We start from the raw sequence: 21,647 nt of genomic DNA on the forward strand, positions 1-21,647 counted from the left end.
CGCACCTAATTAATCTTTAAGTCCATAAAAGTTGTTTATAAGTATAAAAGTTGTCAATTAATGTACCAATTCTCTAGGTCGAATGTATAGTATATCAGTCTATCAGAAACACAAGTTACTGAATTGTCAAAAGTGTCTAATTTCAGAACAAACAAGTTGTAGCTAGAAATATCGTCGAAGGCAGTACTGGCGGAATAACCACGTACGTTAACATGACTAAGAACAGAAAACCCCTTGCCTATTCTTTTTAAAGTTTACTAGTTACTGCTAGACTAAATGATCTTAGAAAAGAAAAGAATTTGGAGTCATTCCATATGATTGAGTTGGTCTTAAATTATTGTTGCGGGAATCTTTCGCTTAAATTATTGTCGATAAAAGAAACACTTTTTTTGGAGTCATTTCATATGATTGAGTACTTGATCTTAAATTATTGTTGCGGAATCTTTCACGTGGTCAGTCATAACATAAATGTGACCTTTATTTTTGATTTTGTTACCTTTATCTTTGTACAAGATATCTTTTGTCAGATCATCTGCATGTCTCTCCTTTTCCGTATTTTGGTGTTTTTTAGCTCTCTTTTTCCACGTTGGAAATACTTGTTTTTTTGTATATTTTAAATATTTTAAACAGTACTACTACAAGTTTTACACTTTATGCCCTAAATTATTAATACTAATACATTATATATATATATATATATATATATATATATATCAAAACATCAATGTCATCAATTAAAAATAAAAGCATTACAAATTAATGTTCTTATCAAGCCAAATAGCTTGGAAATATATTTCAGTATTTACCACATTCCAAGCCAGTCTACCTAATATATATATGTCCAGCCAGCTTCATTTTTCAATCTGTGAACATGTACACTTTAAAGTATTCTGAGAATACTTTATTATTATTTATTATTTTATCTTTAGATACTTTTTATTTTTTTATAATTGAATGAATATTATGAATAGTAAGAATGTCTGCTTATAAGAAAAATTAAGCCAAGTGAAATAATGAAAACAAATAAAGATTTTCTTACCAAAGTTGTATTCTAACAAAATATAGTTAGTTCGAACTTAACTTTAATAAGATTCAAGTATTCTTTTAGTGATGATCTCCAGCTTTCGTCACATGATCATGGTAGCACGTATGTTGGCAGTGAATAGGTACCTGTGTGGGGAACCCCATTTCTGTCCCTTTCAAAGGTAGAAAAAAAACAATTAATGGGTAAGATTCTTGTGCAGGCCGAGAGGATAATATTCTAATTTTATTTATATATCTTCATTTGTTGGGTGAGAATGTCATAATAAAGATATTACTAGGTGTCAAACCAGCAATTCTCCAATCCTAAAACCAAGTATTAATCGCAAACCTCATTTGTATTTTTGAATAAATAGAAAAATAAGCATTATTATAAAAAAAATATAGATAGTATGGCAATAAATTGGATTTTACGTCATAAGTTGATCTATTACAGGAGTTACTTGAAAATGTTATATCTATATAAATTGTTGTATCATATAAATATTTTATTTAATGTGCTATACATATCGATCTGATTGAAAATCCATACCACAAATACAAGTACTCAACACACTACAACAAATTCTTATGATTTTTTCTGCATCTAGATTCCAGATATATATATATATATATATATCTACTTATTTTAAAATAACAAATGTGTCATGTCTTGCATGTTCGAAGATTATAAATATCAATTTTCGGCTATAAAGGATATATAAGCCCCGTCGCCTGGGCCGGCGCCCCCGTCTCTACCTCACCAATTTCTTCGAACCTCCTCTCTCTTTTCGAAGAAGTAGAAAAATCTTCCTTCTAGCTTGAACTGGCCCCCCACGGAATTCTCCATCATGTACTGTACATCCTGATTGTCTAATTACTCTTAGCGTACTCTCCTTGTCCGGTGGGTTTCTTTTGTCGATCTTGTTTTATTATTACGGTTTCATGATCGATTTGTTTTGCCAATCCAGAACCTCCCCATGCAAGTGATTGTCCTTCAACTTTGTCATTATAATTCGATTCTATTTTTTTTGTCTTTTGGTTCCAGTTTGGTTTTTGCGTCTCTCTTCCACTTTCGTTCGCTTTGTGTTTAGTTTTTCTGTATATTAGGAGGAATTCTATTGAATTTCGTTAGAAACGGATTAAAGTTTAATGTGTTAAACTTCCGTAACGAAGGATTCGAATTTTTTTTGCTAATTCTTGTTTCCAAAAGTTGAGTTGAAAAGTTCGCTGCTTCAAGTACCATATTCCTCGATCATTATGTCTAATTATTGTGGATAATCGTCAAGTCAATAGATTTATAGTAGTACTAATTGGTCGATCTGGACATCAGAGTAGCGGTGTATTGCTTTTTTATAATATTTTTGGTATGGATAGTACTAGTGGAAGAAAAGTACTGCCGCTACAAATATATTAGCTAGTGAACTCGCGTATTGATATGATACATTAATTCTAATTTATAATAAAACTAAAATGACAATCTAACTTTTTACATCAAAATATATTTGTATGTAATTTTACTTTTATAAAATTCTTTCGTGACCAAAGCATTCATCTTAGTGGAAATATATGCAAATTTGGACTCTTTGACAAAGTTTAGAATTCCGTTCCATTTTGCAAGGAACAACCGTCAGAGTTTCTTGTTTTGGTCGAGTACCTTGTACACTATACATCCATATTGCATTTTGTTCCAAATTCAAGCCCGTTTCAGCCAATTCTTGTTTACATTCCATTCTAGACTGTTTTAATTGAAATTTTATAATTTTATTAAGTTTGGATGACATTTTTATAAGTTGCAAATCTACATGGCATTCATGTGATTTTAAAATCTAAAAGAGAGTTATTAATTAAATTTTTTTTGTACCTTTGAATATGTCCCCTAATTCTTTTAAATCTCATTATTTTTAACAATTTTTCATCTCTTAATTTTTTGAGTACTATTACTACCAGTACTGGGCCATTTGAATCCTACTGCTCAGATGACTCTCTTGATGTAGCACAACCACATAGTGTCACTTGGTTTCTTATATATATATTTATTTATTAAAACAAAAGGGTGTTAAAGAATACAAAAAGAGGAATTATATAGAAATATATATTCTAACTCTTTTGTGTTTGTATTTTTGTTGTATTATTTTACTTTTTAATAAACTACGTGGCATGACAGTATCACGTGGAGAGGGTGATCATCTGAGCGATAAGTTTCAGATGACCAAGTAGCATTATTCTTAATTTTTTTCTTTGTTTTCCTTGTGTTTCAACTCAAGTTTATGACTCTTTAATATTATATGGACTCTAATATTTCTTCATGTTTTAAATGTTTTCAACATATATTCATTTTATAAATCTTAATTCCTCCGTGTATATATATAGCTAATCCTGAACTGCCATATTGAAATGTACGGTACCAAAATATTATGTTCCAATTTAATTAAACCAGAATGATCACCAAAACAAAATTTAAAATATTGTTGTTTGGTAGTCCACTGCACGGGCCATCACTACCACTAACTTTGTTCCTATCATCCTTCGACCTTTTATTGATTACTTCTTGTAAATTAAGGTGCACAAGAAATTTTGCGACCATGGTGCCTTAAAATTATCAATTATTATAGGGCGAAATTTGGGGAGGATGTGCGATGAAATGCAAATATTCTAATTTCAACTTGTACCTCTCTGCAGGTTTTGGTATTGCGAGTTTTCGTGGTGCATGAAGAAGTTATTCCTTGGGTTGATCAACTTTTCAGGGCTCAATTCTTCATTGGGAAAGCCGTGTGTTATTATAACCAAGATGAGGAATTTAAGTGGTAATGAGATGCTTCAGTTTTCGCAAGTACGTACTGTCAATGATTTTAGAAGCAAATAAATTAAAATCTGGCAGTGTTACTTGAAATAATTTTCCAGGTAGAGTGTTGGTTTTTGTATAGTTCTACCGTGATTATTATTATTATTATTATTATTATTATTTTATAGGAAACATGGTGAAATTTCATTAATAAAAGAAAGTTACAGACAGTTATCAAACCAAATGGCTTGAGAAATAAAGTCTGGACAACAATCACACTACATGGAGATACTCTCAACATTCCAAGCAAATCGACCAAGAATGTGAGCAACCCTTCTCAACATTCCAAGCAAATCGGGCAAGAATGTAAGCAGCCCATTTGCCTTCTCTATATACATGTTGAAATTTGCATTCTACAAACAGTCCTTGTAGCTTTCTGATTTCACTTAATAATGGAACCAACAATACATCATATTCAAGTTCATTTTTGAGCACTTGTACAGCCATCAAACAGTCTGATTCCACCATCAATCTTTGGATACCCATACTCACACACAGCTGTAAAGCTCGAAATATAGCCACCAGTTCAATGGCTTCAGCATTGTTCACTTCAAACTCAACTTAGCTAACTGCCAACAGAACATTACCAGTCCCATCTCTGAGCACCAAACCCACACCTGCTTTATGAACCTCATCAGAAACAGCACCATCCACATTTAGTTTCAACCAACCAGTTGTTGGGGGCTTCCAGTCATAATAAACTCGAGCCTGTGGCTTAAGCAATTGTCTCAGATCAGTAAATGCCCTTATAACAGAAAGAGCATAGTCAATGATCTGTTGAACTGCAATAGTCTTCTGCTCATGAACCATTTGGTTTCTTCTCCACTAAAAACCCCAGGCAATAGCAAATAAAGAGGCTAGTTCTCCCTCCTGTCCCTTGTCTAACACTACCAATGCTATCTGCATTTCAGACAAATTTTTTCCTATACGTTTTATCATAGGGATGTAAGAAAACCAGCTGGAATGTATATCTTGACTGTAAAATAAAGTATGAGCTGTGTCTTCAATTTGTTGCTTGCAAAAACAGCAGGGCCCCTCGATATTAACATGTTTCTTATGTAGATTTGGTTCAGATGGTACCTCCTTGCATGCCCTCCAAGTAAAGACCTTTATTTTATTAGGGACTTTCATTTTCCATAATGCCTTCCATAAAGATTGTTGTTGCCTTTCATTTGAAAATGCCCTTGATCTGCACCATTGTAGCTTCTCCTTAAAGAATCTGTAACTGCTTGTCACACTAAACTTTCCACTTCTTTCTTGTGACCAAATCATCTTATCTGGATAGATCATTACTTTTAAAACATCTGCAACCAAGCTTGGATTGAAGAGAGCTCGAAGCTGTTCCACTTGCCAACCTCTAGTACCTGGATCAATTAATCTGTCGATAGAGACTCCTCTAAATTCATCGGAAATTAATATGTCTACCGTGATTAATTTGATTATTAATGTTAAATCAAAAGAAAATATTTCTCTAGATTCTTTACAATATCTGAAGGCATCATTAATACGGCATTTTAAATATTAGCATATTCTATGGATTAAATTAATATAGATCAATCCGTCTTTGAATATTTAGATTTTTTTAAGAACTTGTAATTGAAACATCCGTTAATTTATGAGAATGCTTAGTTCCATCTATTAAGAAAACGTTCTATGTGGAGTGTAAAATTTATACAATGCCTTAAAAATGTTATTTTATCTTCCTATTTTTTGTATGTGACATCAAATGATTGATAAATAACAAAAGATCATAGTAAATAATTTTCTACTCATGATTTAATAACACATCAAGGATGAGTCCGTAATGATAATAGTTAAAATAATAATGAATATATAGCAGTTGTCATGTTGACTATATGTGTGTGTGCATGCATGCGCATGTATACATATATAATTGCTACCTCTCTGTTAATGTTTTTGGGTCTGTAAATATATATATATATATATATATATATAAATTTATATATAAATACACATACACATATCATGTTGTGCTGATCAGGGATGTGGATACTGAGAGGCAAGGTCCCAAGAATGATGGTACTGGTTCAGAAAAAAAGACAACAATAAAAAGGGCAATTGGCCTTTTGACGGGGAATTGGGATGTGGCGTTTTTAGTGGTGTGCGTAGTTGCAGTAGCAGCGGACCCTTTGTTCTTTTATCTTCCTTTCATCGACGAGTCTACCAAATGCATTAAGTTAGATACCACTTTGGAAATCATTGCTATTTGTGTGCGATCGTTCCTTGATTTGATTGCTATTTGGTATCTGATTGCAAGAAAAAAAATACATGACCGGCCTGACATGAAGTGTTCAGACTACGTAATTAACATTCTCAGCATTCTTCCAGTTCCCCAGGTATTATGACAAACTTACAAATGGATCGGAACAAAAAGTTATTCCATGGATCGATCTCCTCCATTAATTATATTTATGAACATGAACAGGTGCTAGTGCCAATTATATTTTCAGAAATGAGAAATTCGGAATTCCGGGACGGAAGGAAATTCCTAAATGCAGTTGTTCTTTTGCAATATCTGCCAAGGATTTTTCGTATCTACAGATTGTGGAAAATAGTCAACAAGAATATCAAGCCAGGGCCTAAAGTGAATGCAGAAAGGAACAAGAATACGAAAGGTTTTATGGTGATGAAAGCTTGATTCAATCTCTTTCTGTATCTCGTTGCCAGTCATGTATGTTACATAATGATATTTCATCATTTATTATCATATTTTATAATTAATTACACTACTAATCAGTACTATTATTTATAAAGAGATGGATGAAATATTTAACTTTCATCATCATCATCAGGTACTGGGTGCCTTTTGGTACTTCTTCTCCATCGAACGAGAGACCACGTGCTGGCACATGGGCTGTAAGCCTGATGCCGGATGTAGCAAGACTTCTTTTAACTGTGGTCATGGTTCTAGCAGTGACACAACAATTTTAAATAAATTTTGCTCTTTAGAAAATCCAAATACCACTCTCTTTGATTTTGGAATATTCCAAGAAGCCCGTCAATCTCGTATTCTGGAGTCCATGGATTTTCCGCGAAAGACCATTTTCTGTTTTTGGTGGGGCCTTCGAAATTTGAGGTTCGTGCATGTTACACTTTTTATTTATTTATTTTTTTCTTGAGATACATAATCATACATGCATTTTGTTCCTTTAAATTACTTTCCACATCCATTTTACAAAGTAATCAAACATAAAATATTGAAAGTACCACTTTGAGACATAACTAAATCTTACTACCAAAAATACTAAGATGTGCATGATGATCATCACCTCTTAATATCCAACCATCCATTAAAATTATGCCATATACATGATACCTCTTTTTTTTTTCTTTACTTATTTCAATGAATAAAATCGAATGAAAGCGAAATTTGATTAAAAGTTATAGTTTAAATGCATGTCCGACGTGCATGTCAAGTAGTAATTCAGCTACCACAATATTAATTTCAACAAATTAAAGATAATAACTTGAAGGTAAAAAGACGTTATAAATTGTTATTTATTTTGAGCATATATATATATATTAATGTTTTTTTATCATTTTCTTGCAGTTCATTTGGTCAAAACCTTGAAACAAGTTCTTATTATTGGGAAAACTGCTTCACAGTTTTAATATCGATCTTTGGCTTGCTTCTGTTTTTATACTTCATCGGAAATTTGCAGGTTGATACTGTTGATCATCATCTTCGAGTTCTTATTATTTCTATAATTATGTGTATATATGAATAGAGTAATAATGCTATACACCACACTCTCATCATACTTTTATTCTATTAAGTAAGATGTGACACTTTTATCACTATCAGATGATAAAAAAGCATGCAATAAATAATTAATCAAATGTGATAAATGTATCACTTCTTACTTATGGGATGAAAGTAGGATGATAGTATAATATATAAAATTTTTCATCTGAATATTTTTTAACTTTAATTATTTTTATCTATTCAATTCTTGACGGCTCAAGCATTTTTGAAAAAGTGGTGATATTTTATAAACATATATGTTTAGAGATCCTTAATTTGAATTCTCACTTATTTAATTTAATATTCTATTTTAGGTCTTCTACTTATAATTAAAAGAGTCTGCTCACATATAAAGGTATAAATTGAATGATTAAATTCCCATGTATCTTTGGACAAGTGGATTGATAAAGTACGTGTTAGGCCAGGATGGTTTATCTATATTGAGAAGTATTTTTGTTATATAATTTATATATTTGTATATAATTAGATTGGGGGATTCTTAATTTCCAATCCAATTTGGAGGAAAATCTTGTACTAATATTAAGAACAACTTTTTTCTCCGAACTAAATTGGATGAAATTTTCTCCAACCCATTCAAAAGTATCATGCCATAGTCAATTTGAATTTCAAAAATTTATTAAGCACTAAAATCTATATCTTTGGCAATTATTAACAAAGAAAATTTCTACTTATCATTTGTGTTTGTGTGTATATTTAATTAAGTGCTGACCGTATCAGCTCAAACTTTTTTAAAGAAAGTGGTGGTTTAACATATATGTTTAGAGGTCCTTATAAATTTGAATTCTCATCCTCATTTAATCGAGTATTTTATGCTAGGTGATCTACTTATAAAAAGAGTTACATGGCTCGCATGTCATGAAGGTTTATTTAAATGAATAAATTCCCATATATCTTTGGGATAAATGGTTTGACAAAAGTACGTGTTAAGTGAGGAGGATGGTTGATCTATGATATATTATTATATAATTTAATTTGCATTTTTTTTTTTTGGATGGAAATATGCTTCATTGCATTTATTCATAAACGAAGTTACAACTGTGACTTATCAATACAGGAGAACCAGACTATAAGTTAACTAACGCAAACTGCTCAGGAGCTTCCCCGTCAACAAATTTCTTTGTGATGGACATTGTCTAAATTTCTACACCTTCTCTCCTAACAGTAGTCAAAAAGATAAAGCGCTCTGTCAAAACAGAGCTAAACGACCTTTCTTCCAAAGAAGAGAGGTACACCCACGCTCCATCCTCCTCCAAAGAGGAGGAGTACTTCCACACTCTTTTCTCCCAAGAAGGAAGAGTACTAACACCTACCTTCTTCCAAAATGAGGAGTAGGACTAACACCCACCTTCTTTCCTCCAAAAGAGGAGTGAGACACTACTCTATTTCTATTTTATTAATAAAAACTAAACTAAACTAACAATTACAAATATAAAAAAACAAATAAAACTGGCTTTGGGCTGTAAAAACAAATGGCCCAGACTGAGACAAAAGTCCAGATTGTCTGCTTGTGGGGGCCCAACCTGTTAGGGTTTCCAAAACTTTTTCTACCGCCGCCACCCATATTTTCACTTTCCTTCCTCTGCATCTTCACCCGCCTAGTCCCCTGCACCAGTGCAGGAGAAAGGCCTCATCACAAAGAACACTAAAGTTTCGCCTTGGTCCTCGCTCTCATGCCGCTGTCTCTTGCCCAGTCTTACCCCAGTTCGGTGTACATGCTTAGCATGCTTCGGAAATCATCCAAAAACAGTCCAACGCCGCATGATTCGGTTGGAGTTCTTCACAGTTCACTCACACACGACTCCGGAAAACACAGTCCACTCAAGCGACTTCGGATGGACTGGTAGCATGCTCCAGAATGGCTGGTAGTAGGCTACGGTCGTGCCACCTATCTCAACCATCTCAGACATGAACAAATCTCTGCTTTTCAAGATGAGAATAGAGCTCCCAAAACTCTGCTTTTCAAGATGAGAACAGAGCGTATGCCGATACCCAACTTCGGAGGCCAAGCAAACACCAACACAGAAACACCACCCCGGAGCAGAGGTGGTTACTAGAACCACTATGGGAGAGATACACCAAAAAGCCTTGAAACCACCGTTAAAACAACCACCTCAAGCCTTATTATTAGAAGCTAAACCGATCTAAACCAAAGACAAGAGCAACCGGAGAGATGGGAGGTAGGGGAAGCCGAGGCTCCCACCTCCCTCTTGGGAGGACAATCGGCTTTGTTCTCTAGAGAGAGAGAGAGAGCGAGGGGAAGATTTAATTTGCATGTTTGTATATAGTTAGGTTGGGGGATTATTCATTCCAATCCAATTTGGAGGAAAATCTTGTACTAATCTTAAGAACAGAATTTTCCTCCAAGCTATATTGGAAGAAGTTTTCTCCAACCCATATTTTAAAAATATCATGTAAATTTGAATTTTAACCATTTTAGCAAGCAATAAAATCTCTATCTTTGGTTAGTTTTAATTAAAAAATGGCTAGTCATTAAAAGAATATACTGGATTTTTTGGAATTACCACATGTAATATATGAGGAAACTGGTGGACTTAATTGTGATTTGATAGGTGTACATGCAGTGGGAGGCACAAAAAGAAATGGAGGAGCTATCTATGCATAAGCCATCAAAAGAAGTGAAGGAGACATCTAAGCATAAGCATGATGCAATATCTAAGCAGACATCTAAAGAGCGTAATGAGATATCTAAAGAGCATGATGAGATATCTAAGCTGTTGAAGGTGATATATAAAGAGCATGATGAGATATCTAAGCTGTTAGAGGTGATATATAAAGAGCATGATGATATTTCTAAGCTGTTGGAGGTGATATCTAAAGAGCATAATGAGATATCTAAGCTGTTGAAGATAAGGCCGCTGCCGCCGGTAGCCCCCCAAGTAATTTAGATTACAGTATCACTTAATAATTAATCTAGTATTATCATATACTCTTGCTATTTAAAGAAAGACAATATATAATTTGTTTAAGCATATTACATTGAGGATTAAATACTGCACTCATTTTTCAAGTCGTTAATTAAATTGCTAGTCGCTTGATTTGAATATTGGATGGTTATAAGAGTAGGAAACCAAATAAAATGAATGATGGTCTAATAATAAATGAAAGCGCTAATATTGATGCACATTGTCAATTTGAGAAAGAAAAAAGTAGATTCCCACTCCCAAATTATTGGATGTTGTATTTTATATTTTGCTCATTATCCAATTATAATTGCTCATATAGATGGAACATAGTTATATATATATATACATGGTATATTCTTGTAGTAGCTTGATTTGATGATTGGATCTGACAATGATTCGTGGCATAATTTTTTAGTAGAATTTCAATGAGGAAATTGGCCCGGTGCAAAATATTAAATAGAAAGCACCTAGTCAATAAGCAAAGTGTTGACTTGGCTCATTGAAATGGTTTGTGAATAATAGTGAGATTTTTTAATTGAGATGAGATGAGATGAGATTATTGAATTGAGATAAGATGAGATGAGAATTGAGATTTATTAAGCACTAAAATCTATATCTTTGGCTATTACTAACTAAGAAAATTTCTACTTATCATCTGTGTTTGTGTATATATTTAATTAAGTGCTAACCATATCAGCTCAAACTTTTTTAAGAAAGTGGTGGTTTAACATATATGTTTAGAGGTCCTTATAAATTTGAATTCTCATCCTCATTTAATCGAGTATTTTATGTTAGGTGATCTACTTATAAAAAGAGTTACATGGCTCGCATGTCATGAAGGTTTATTTAAAAGAATAAATTCCCATATATCTTTGGGATAAATGGTTTGACAAAGCACGTGTTAAGCGAGGAGGATAGTTGATCTATGATATATTATTATATGATTTAATTTGCATGTTTGTATATAGTTAGGTTGGGGGATTCATTCCAAATATCCAATTTGGAGGAAAATTATGTACTAATCTTAAGAACAGAATTTTCCTCCAAATTATATTGGAAGAAGTTTTCTCTAACCCATGTTTTAAAAATATCATGTCAGTCTTGTAAATTTGAATTTTAACCATTTTAGCAAGCAATAAATTCTCTATCTTTGGTTATTTTTAATTAAAAACATGGCTAGTCATTAAAAGAATATAATGGATTTGTTGGAATTACCACATGTAATTTATGAGGAAACTGATTGACTTAATTGTGATGTGATAGGTGTACATGCAATGGGAGGCGCAAAAAGAAATGAAGGATATATATGAGGATAAGAAGGATGAGATATCTAAAGAGCATGATGAGATATCTAAGCTGGTGGAGGCCAGTGATATCTAACTAGCATAATGAGATATCTAAGTTGTTGAAGATAAGGCCGCTGCCGTCGATAGCCCCCCAAGTAATTTAGATTACAGTATCACTTAATAATTAATCTAGTATTATCAGATACTCTTACTATTTAACGAAAGACAATATGTAATTTGTTTAAGCATATTACGTTGAGGATTAAATACTGCACTCATTTTTCAAGTCGTTAATTAAATTGCTAGTCGCTTGATTTGAATATTGGATGGTTATAAGAGTAGGAAACCAAATAAAATGAATGATGGTCTAATAATAAATGAAAGCACTAATATTGATGCACATTGTCAATTTGAGAAAGGAAAAAGTAGATTCCCACTCCCAAATTATTGGATGTTGTATTTTATATTTTGCTCATTATCCAATTATAATTGCTCATATAGATGGAACATAGTTATATATATACACATGGTATATTCTTGTAGTAGCTCGATTTGATGACTGGATCTGACAAGGATTCGTGGCATAATTTTTTAGTAGAATCTCAATGAGGAAATTGGCCCCATGCAGAATATTAAATAGAAAGCACCTAATCAATAAGCAAAGTGTTAACTTGGCTTAGTGGAATGGTTTGTGAATAATAGTAAGATTTTTGAATTGAGATGAAATGAGATGGTTTTTGAAAATTTTGTGTATTTGGATTAGGAAGTGAGGTGAGATGGTTTAATTTTAACTTTTTAGATATTTGATATATGTAGTCCCACCAATTATTACATAGTATTTGTAATTATTTTGTTTTATTTATAAGTATATTTATAAATAGTAATGTATAATAAATTACCTGCTCCAATATAATTTTTTCTAATATATTTCATAATGATATTATAAGATGACAATAATTTTATTAAAATATTTTAATTTAATAAAATTGAAAATTTGTTTACTCCAAATGTGCTTAAAACGTTTATTAAAATATTTATTAAAATATATTAAAATGTTTAATTACATCCGAACTTTGTTTATATATTAAAATGTATTAATTTAATATATTTTATATATTTATCAAATACTTTTTATCAAAATATTATATTGTAGTCTGCAAAAGCAAAAGTGCTTAAAGAGTAGTAACGGGAAAATAAAGGCATTTTTTTGTCTAATTTATCGTTAGTAAAAATAATGAAAACCAACTCAATAATTTGAAAACTTGCATTCGTTTGAGAAGTTTTTTACCGTATAACAGAGATTCGAATCCAAACAGGGCCTGGTGACGATATCCTGCTTCCGTCACATGGTGGTACGTTGGCACGTAGTGAATTGAAGCCTGTGTGGAGAAGCATTTCTGTCCCTCTCAAAAGTTTAAAAAACCAAAAAAAAAAATTAAAAAATTAAAAAATTAAAAAATTAAAAAAAAAAAAACAAAACAAAACAAGAAGAAGAAGATGAAGAAGAAGAAAGAAAAAGAAGAAGAAGAAAGAAATAAAATAAAATGAAATAAAAAGGATTAGATTTGTGTGGACTTTTATTCTGAATTAATGGTAAAGATACTTGTTGTGAAGAGTATAATATTTTAATTTTATTTATATATTTTCGATTGAAAGTATTAATTATATATATACAAGTTTTAAATATATAATTTTTGCATAAAGTTTTTATAAAAAAATAGATCTCATCATAAAAAGTGTGAAACACACTACAAGAAATTTTCTTTTTAGGGGTGAAATTTGTTAGGGGCAAAATAAATTTCACCCCTAAAGATACTTTTTATTCGTTTCAAAATATTAGTTTGAACTGGAGATTCTAGGACGAATTAGATCGTCTCAAAAAATCGAAACCGTTCGAACTAATAAAATTTAATTCGAACAAATAATTAATCTATTCGAATTAGTATTAATTCGTTCGAACGGTATTATTTAATTGAAAAGATATATTGTTAAAATTGTAATAATACATATTTTTTCTATTAATTTTTTATCATTTTCAAATTAAATAAAAATTTTTATATATTATATATTATGATTTACAATGAATTAAAATATTTACGAATTCATAAATTAATTTTATGTAATTATTTTAAAAATATTTTAGGTAAATAAATATTACTTTAAAGATAGTGTCATTTTTTCAATTATCGTGAACATTAAGTATAATGAGAAGAAAATATAATTAACAACAAAGAGGCTAGCAAACACTAAAAATAAAAATCATACATTAATTATATCCCAAAAAAAGTTAAGCGTTATATACAACATAAAAAAAGTAAAATAATAACTAACAATATCTATTTATTAAGTAAATCAAAATCTTCCTATAAGGTATGTAAGCATCCTTCCACATCCTTAAACTTATCCATGATGGATTGAATGAAGTCTATGAATATAATTTGGCGGTACTCTGCCAATATAGCTTGTACCTCATCCGGAGTAGCCCAAGCAGGCTGTCTCTCAACAGGGGCAGCAGAAGTAGAAACTAGATCAGTAGGCGAAGGCTGATCCTGTACTGCATGAGTCTTCGACAAGTGACCCTTGCTCTTGCTGAATGTGATCCTGTTAACGGGCCCCATCTGTGGGGTCCTCCGCTCAGTCGAAGTCACTTGAACCCCTGATTGGAGTAGGAGGTTAGAGATCAGCAATGCAAATGGTAGACTACTCCACCCGAATAGCGTGACTCTGATTAAATGCGGAGGAAGAAATATAATGCCAGATCAATTGGCTCCCACTGTGCTAACCGTAATCAGTCTTGTGTTTTTTGGATCAATATTATATCCGATAATCAGATTAAGTATTCTGAAAAATGTTATACAGTCGGCCTGTCGAATCACTTTACTGCCATCATATGGAGGAGCCGAAGGCTCTCGCACAATGTCACGAACCTGATAGTCTGTTAGACCATCATTAGGTACCTCAACGCAACTCTCACTATCATCTGAGCCAGCATCCAGCTCTGGGGTCTGTACATCCGGTGCTAGCGATGAGGATGCGACTGGTGTGTACTCTCCAGATGGTGCAGTCGCTACTCTCTCTGGTACTGGTGCTGCAGGATATGCACCGGACTCCCGCCGTAGATCAAGAAACTCAGCAATAACGCGGAAAGAGAAGATAATACTCACTCCCCGGACTACTAAGTTGTAGCACAAAGCATCACCAGACTGCTCTCCCATGGCACGGTAAAACTCACCGACCATCTTAGGATATGCTGCGCCCCTCTGTTGACAGATCGGGGTCCATCCACGATCGATAATGATGTCATGTATGCTCCATCCCTGTCAAGTGAGATCACAGAAGTCATCCAGAATGATCTCTCGCTCAACAAGTATAAGCCGCACAGCAGGCTGAGAAGGAGCTGCTTCGCTACTTTGGTCTGTCTGGGGTCGGGAACGTTTTCTTCCGCTGCTGCTTGCCATTAGTATACTGTTGATCTACAAAATAATTATATAATTTAACTAAAGTGAATTAGAGGACATAAATGTTGTCCTACAGTGTTTGGCAAGTCTTTATTCGAGTGGATTAAAATCCGTTTGAATAAGGGTTGCCAAATATCATGTTTAGTTCGAATGATTAAAATTCAATTCGAATGGCCTAAATTTTCATTCGAATGAAGTAAAAGTCCATTCGAATGGAATTTAACGTAATTCGAATGACCATAAAATTAATTCGAATAACCTCATAACACATTAATTTGAATGAGCAAGAAGTTCATTCGAATGAACTTCTTTTCCATTCGAATGAGCATAAATTCCATTCGAATTGAAATAAATTTCATTCGAATAGAATTTACGCTCATTCAAACGGGACTAAGCCAAACAGACATGGCTGAGTCGACTCAGTCCCGAATCTACAAATTCAAAATCTTCAATGTACCAATATTTTAATCGGTAGAAATGATTGAGTAGTAAAGCCCCATCATTTTTACTGATTACTTTTGTGTCATTTAACCCCAAAACAACAAAATGGGGTCAGATTGATTAAAATCCAAACCCCCCCAAAACCAATGATTTAATTGGTAAAAGTAAATGGAATTTAACCCATACCTCTTGTTGTAGGGGATTTGAGGACTTGGTCGGAGTTTGCGGCGGTGTTGGGGCTGTGAATGGCAGAGGATTCAATCGGACGGTTCGAATAAGAGGATGCACGAATGGCTGAAGAAGAAACTATATCGCGGCTTAAATAACGTATATTCGTTCAAACGGAAAGGGTATCAGTTCGAACTGAAATGGTATATGTTCGAATGAATATTGTAATAATTCATAAATAATTTGATATATATAAGTACAAGAGGTAAAACAATATATACTAGTATTAGTACTAATACTTAAATTATGCATTAGATGAGTATAAAATAGTCTCAGGTAAAGCATTGCATTATATAGTAATATACTAAGTCTATAGTAAAACATTGCATTAAATATAAGAATAAAATACATATATCTAATATATTTAGTTTTTGTATTAGTAATTAATAAACCAAGTACTTAGAATATATTAGAAAGTATTATAGTACTATTAGTTTTCAAGTATTTATGCTATATATCTATACTATAATAGATAGTATTATACTATTAGTGATACTTAGTATTATACTTATAGTGATACTAATTATAAGTATAACACTATTAGTGATACTAAATAAAATATTAATCTATTAGTAATACATAATATTATAGATTGATAAGAAACTTAGTATTATGCTATTAGTGACACTTAGTATTATAACGTGTATTGTATTTTATTATATACTAATAATAATATTTAGTGTATATTTATATATTTCTATTATTATCTGTTCGAACGCATATAAAATTGTTCGAATAGATATAAATTTTGTTTGAACAAATTTTTTTGTTTGGAGGGAAAATTCGCGCCAAATTATCGGTATATGCTGGAGAATATTCATTTTTTTTCGTTCGAACTGAAATATTATTAATTCGAACGGGAAAATATTGTGGAAAAAATTCGTAGTTTTTATGATTTTCGCGTTCAAACTTGTAAAAACTCTGTTCGAACGTAAATTCACATATTATTAACCCGATCCTTTCACTTCATTGTCACTCGGATTGAAGTTTAAGAAGGGGAGAGAGAGCGTGACAGAGGCTATTAGAGAGTGTTGTGGAGAGAGAAAGCTTCAAAGAAGTGAGAGAGAAGAGATTCTTGAGAGAGAAGAAAGAAGGACAAGAGGTAAATGGTCTTTTTGTTATTTTCCATTCCAATTTTCATTTACAAGTACAATTTCATTTGTTGAATTTATTTGTTGGGATAGAACAACTGTTTAATGTGTTTTATACATATATAGGTATTGTGGATTGATATTTTGATTGGGTTGCACAAATTAGAGGTAAGTTTTTATAGTTTTTTAAGTTATTTAATAATCATATTTAGGGATAATCATATAGTTTCCAATGTATTGTATTGAAATATGTCATCATGTATGTGAAAATTATGTTTTGCGATTCAGTTTTTTACTTTTTTTCGTGACTGGTTTCTGGCTTTGTCCCATTCGAACACTCTGAATACCATTCGAATTAAATGTAATCAGTTCGAACGGAATTACATTCAATTCGAACGGAATCAAATGATGGCTTTATTCTATTCAAACATATTGAGTGTTTGTTCAAACAGTATCAATTAGATAATAGTTATAATGTAATTATAAAATGTAATTATGATGTATAATTGTAAATATTTAAGTACTGTATTGTAATATTCGAAAACTTAAAATATAATTATTTGATATTTAATAAAAAAAAGTTTAATGTATTAGCGAAAATATTTAATAGATTAATAGATTAATGCTAAAAAAAAACCATAAAATATTAGTTATAAAAAATTATAATTAAATATTTGAAAATATTTAAGTACTCTAATTAAGATGATTAATACTTTAAATATTCTTATTGTACTTAATTAAAGAATTATAATATATAATTAATTCTATTTAAGTACTCTAATTAATAGATTAATACTTCAATTATAATTATAAAATATAAGTTATAAAAAATTATAATTAAATATGAAAAATTATTTAAGCTCTCTAATTAAGATGATTAATACTCTAAATATTCTTATTGTACTTAATTAAAAGAATTATAATGCATAATTAATTCTATTTAAGTACTCTAATTAATAGATTAATACTTTAATTATAATTATAAAATATAAGTTATAAAAAATTATAATTAAATATGCAGAATTATTTAAGCCCTCTAATTAAGATGATTAATACTCTAAATATTCTTATTGTACTTAATTAAACAATTATAATGCATAATTAATTCTATTTAAGTACTATAATTAATAGATTAATACTTCAATTATAATTATAAAATATAAGTTATAAAAAATTATAATTAAATATATAGAATTATTTAAACTCTCTAATTAAGATGATTAATACTCTAAATATTCTTATTGTACTTAATTAAAGAATTATAATGCATAATTAATTCTATTTATAATTTCTAATTAAATAGATTAATACTTAAATTATAATTATAAAATCTAAGTTATAAAAAATTATAATTAAATATTTGAAAATATTTAAGTACTCTAATTAAGATGATTAACATGATGGAATTTTTAAATAAATAATTATAAGTACTTAAATATATGGCAGGGCCCATCATGTAATCTTGTAATGTATTTGTGATGTATACTTGTTATGTTTATTACTGAGGTGTTGGATTTTTTAATTATTTTACATGCAATTAAACCTTAGACCTGTTCGAAAGTTGTGGCCAAATATTCTTATAAAGAATGTTTGGGTACAACTCTTGAATTGTCCAAAGTGGACAGTTTGTGATTCTATCATCTATATGGCATATATATTTAGTTAAAACTCATGTGTTAGTCAATTAAAATTTTGGTTTAGCATTTTCTTACATTCTTCGAGTATGTAGTTTGTAAGTTTCTTGGCCCATGAATAGGGTCGATGACTTATCGTGACTAGCATACTTGAAAAATTGTAGGGAAATGCTATAGAAATTTTTACTAACATACGAGTTTTGGACTGAGTATATATGCGATATAGATGATAGTCTCTCTAATGGGATAAGACCAACTACCTTAAAAATAGATGGTACCCAGACACGTTTATTATAATAGTTTATTGATAGTGTTTATCCCATGAATTGGATTTTTTTATAGATGGATAAGAGTTGGATGTTGTTGGGAGATAGATTTGGTCGAGACTATAAGCAATATGCACAAGGGGTGATGTCTTTCTTAGAATTTGTTTGTGGGGGTGTTGATAGTCGAGAATTTATAAGATGCTCATGCAAGAAGTGCAAAAATCTTAATTCATATAATATGATGGCTGTGGAGGATCATTTATTCGTAAATGGGTTTGATCCAAAATATTCACATTGGGTTTCACATGGTGAACCATTTCTTAAGGGAGTTTGATTTGGCAATAATCTCAATCAGATGGATGAATATAATGAGATCGGCACGGACGACATAAATGATGATGTTTCTGATGATAGTTATGATAATGGAGAAGATATGACTAAAATGTTAAGGGATCTTGGCGCGGGCATATTTGGCGCCAAGGATGGAGAAGGAACATCTGCACAATCATTTGAGAGAAATGAAGAATTTTGATTACTGTAGGAGGATGCACAACGAGAATTGTACCCAGGGTGCACACGTCATAGCAAGTTGTCATTTACTGTCACGCTGCTCTATATTAAGTCTATTTGTTATATTTCTGCAAAGGCCATCGATATGTTGCTTGAATTATTTAAAAAGGTTCTCCCACAGGATAATGTAGTACCTCGAAATTTTTATGAAGCGAAGAAATTGAAGCAAGGTTTAGGATTTGATTATAATATTATCCATGCATGTAAAAATGATTGTATTCTCTTCTGGAAGCAATATGCAGAATTTGATTCATGTCTGGTGTGTCATGAGTCAAGATGGACATCAGATAAGCATAATGTACCCCATAAAGTGCTAAGACATTTTCCGCTTATTCCTCGACTTCAGAGATTGTTTACTTCCTAGATGACTGCGACAGATATGACTTGGCATTACGCAGGGAGAGTTCAAAATGATCAATTCCTCACGCATCCTACAGATTCCTTACAATGGAAGAAATTTGATGACGAGTATCCATGATTTGCCAGAGAACCTCACAATGTACGTCTTGGGTTAGCAACTAATGATTTTAATCCATTTGGCAACATGAGCACTTCTCATAGCACCTGGCTTGTCATAGTAATGCCTTATAATTTGCCACTATGGAAGTGTATGAAAGATTCCTATTTTATGATGACTCTATTAATCCCAGGGCCAAGGTCACCAGGAAATGAAATAAACGTATATTTGCAGCCAATGATAGCAGAGTTGAAAGAGTTGTAGGAGCAGGGTGTCAATACATATGATATGGCCATGTCGGGAGAATTCAAGATGCATGCTGCAGTACTTTGGACAATAAATGATTTCCCAGCATACGATAATTTGTTTGGGTGGAGCACGAAAGGAAAGATGGCTTGTCCTGTTTGTAACAAAGATACACAGTCTCAGTGGTTAACGAATGGTCGGAAATTATGTTTCATGGGACACCGTCGATATCTACCTCATGATCATAGATGGCGTTCAAATAGAGCATTGTTTGATGGAAGGGTTGAGCGTAGGTTATCACCACCAGAGTATTCTGGTATTGATATTCTCACTCAATTGGAAGATGTTCCAGACAATAGATTCTTCCATTTGTTTGAATAATAATTTATTATAATTTCAAATAGATATGCCTCCTAAATGCAAAAGAACACGTGAGCCATCCCCACCACCTACTAACTCCCCGTGTGATTCACCTGTCAACAATGGTGGGCCAACATCACCAGAACTAGAACAAGGTATTTTATCATTGTATATCTTTTAAATTATATGATTAATTTAATTAAAATATATGATTTAATTTTTGTATATATAGCTATTGTAAATTAGCGTTGAGTTAGAGGCATTATGAGGGGTGTCGGCATAGAGAAAGTAAGGAAAGTTGGTAAAATTAAAGTTGATATACCTGATGATCACACCGGTGGCTCTGGGGATTCAGTAGCTTAGCTTGCTTCTTATGTTGGTACACTTACTCGCACGTATGCACCAATGGCTATATCCTCCTGGGCTAAAGTTCCCCAAGATCTGAAAGATCATATAAAAAATCGTTGCCTGGTAATAAGTTACTCTAGAGAATATTTTTATTTAAATAACTTTTGAAATTATACTAATTGCTTCTAATTTTTTGAAGGGTGAATTTGAACTAAATTTTGGCTGACAAGAGGATTAACTAACGATTGAAGAACTGATGTCGAATGCATTCTGGAGGTACAAAGGTCGATGTCATGCACACTATCAGAAGTTCAGTACTATGACAGAGGTGCGTCAAAATCCATTCCAAGTATTGCCACCAAACGAATGGGAGAACGTTTGTGATCTGTTTGAAGATTCTGCTTATTAGGTAATTTCACTGCTATCTTTTTTTAATATGATAGATGTATTAAACATAAAATTATAATACATTTTTTTTTTGGTTTAATAGATACACTTTTCTGATTTAAATTCTGATATTAATTTTCATTTTGCAGCAAGAAGAAAATCTTGCTGATTATGATCTGACCCAATTGTATGCTAAAGTACATAAAAATCGTAATGGTGTTTGAAGCAATCCTGAAGCAGAGGCAAATTATGTAACTTTAAGTTTATTTAATTTCATTGTCTAAATATATTTTTGTTAC

The 21,647-nt window shown here is 31.8% G+C and overlaps 1 protein-coding gene across 35 annotated transcripts; it reads left to right on the forward strand.

The window, feature by feature from the left end:
- Positions 1-1,696: 1,696 nt before the first annotated feature.
- LOC122314404 (cyclic nucleotide-gated ion channel 1-like) lies at positions 1,697-12,262 on the forward strand. Of its 35 annotated transcripts, XM_043129993.1 has the most exons (10): positions 1,697-1,924; positions 3,703-3,924; positions 4,033-4,171; positions 5,868-6,222; positions 6,312-6,501; positions 6,679-6,962; positions 7,437-7,548; positions 10,223-10,435; positions 10,478-10,549; positions 11,840-12,262. In XM_043129993.1, the coding sequence occupies exons 5-10, from the start codon at positions 6,475-6,477 to the stop codon at positions 11,954-11,956; spliced, it is 825 nt and encodes a 274-aa protein (XP_042985927.1). In that variant the 5' UTR covers positions 1,697-1,924; positions 3,703-3,924; positions 4,033-4,171; positions 5,868-6,222; positions 6,312-6,474; the 3' UTR covers positions 11,957-12,262. The 35 variants fall into 35 exon arrangements, 32 of the variants coding, with proteins under 32 accessions (XP_042985927.1, XP_042985928.1, XP_042985895.1 ...); XM_043129994.1 differs by having other exon boundaries at positions 6,312-6,557; positions 10,223-10,549; XM_043129961.1 differs by having other exon boundaries at positions 10,223-10,549.
- The last annotated feature ends 9,385 nt before the right edge of the window (positions 12,263-21,647 follow it).

The sequence above is a fragment of the Carya illinoinensis genome, chromosome 6 (genome assembly GCF_018687715.1).
Source record: "Carya illinoinensis cultivar Pawnee chromosome 6, C.illinoinensisPawnee_v1, whole genome shotgun sequence".
Lineage (NCBI taxonomy): Eukaryota > Viridiplantae > Streptophyta > Magnoliopsida > Fagales > Juglandaceae > Carya > Carya illinoinensis.

Coding starts and splice junctions, on each gene's coding strand:
- LOC122314404 (XM_043129961.1), top strand. CDS start 6,475: ATGCAGAAAGGAACAAGAATACGAAAG. Junction 6,963..7,436: donor TGGGGCCTTCGAAATTTGAG/GTTCGTGCATGT, acceptor ATTTTCTTGCAG/TTCATTTGGTCAAAACCTTG. Junction 10,550..11,839: donor TGCCGCCGGTAGCCCCCCAA/GTAATTTAGATT, acceptor GTGATGTGATAG/GTGTACATGCAATGGGAGGC.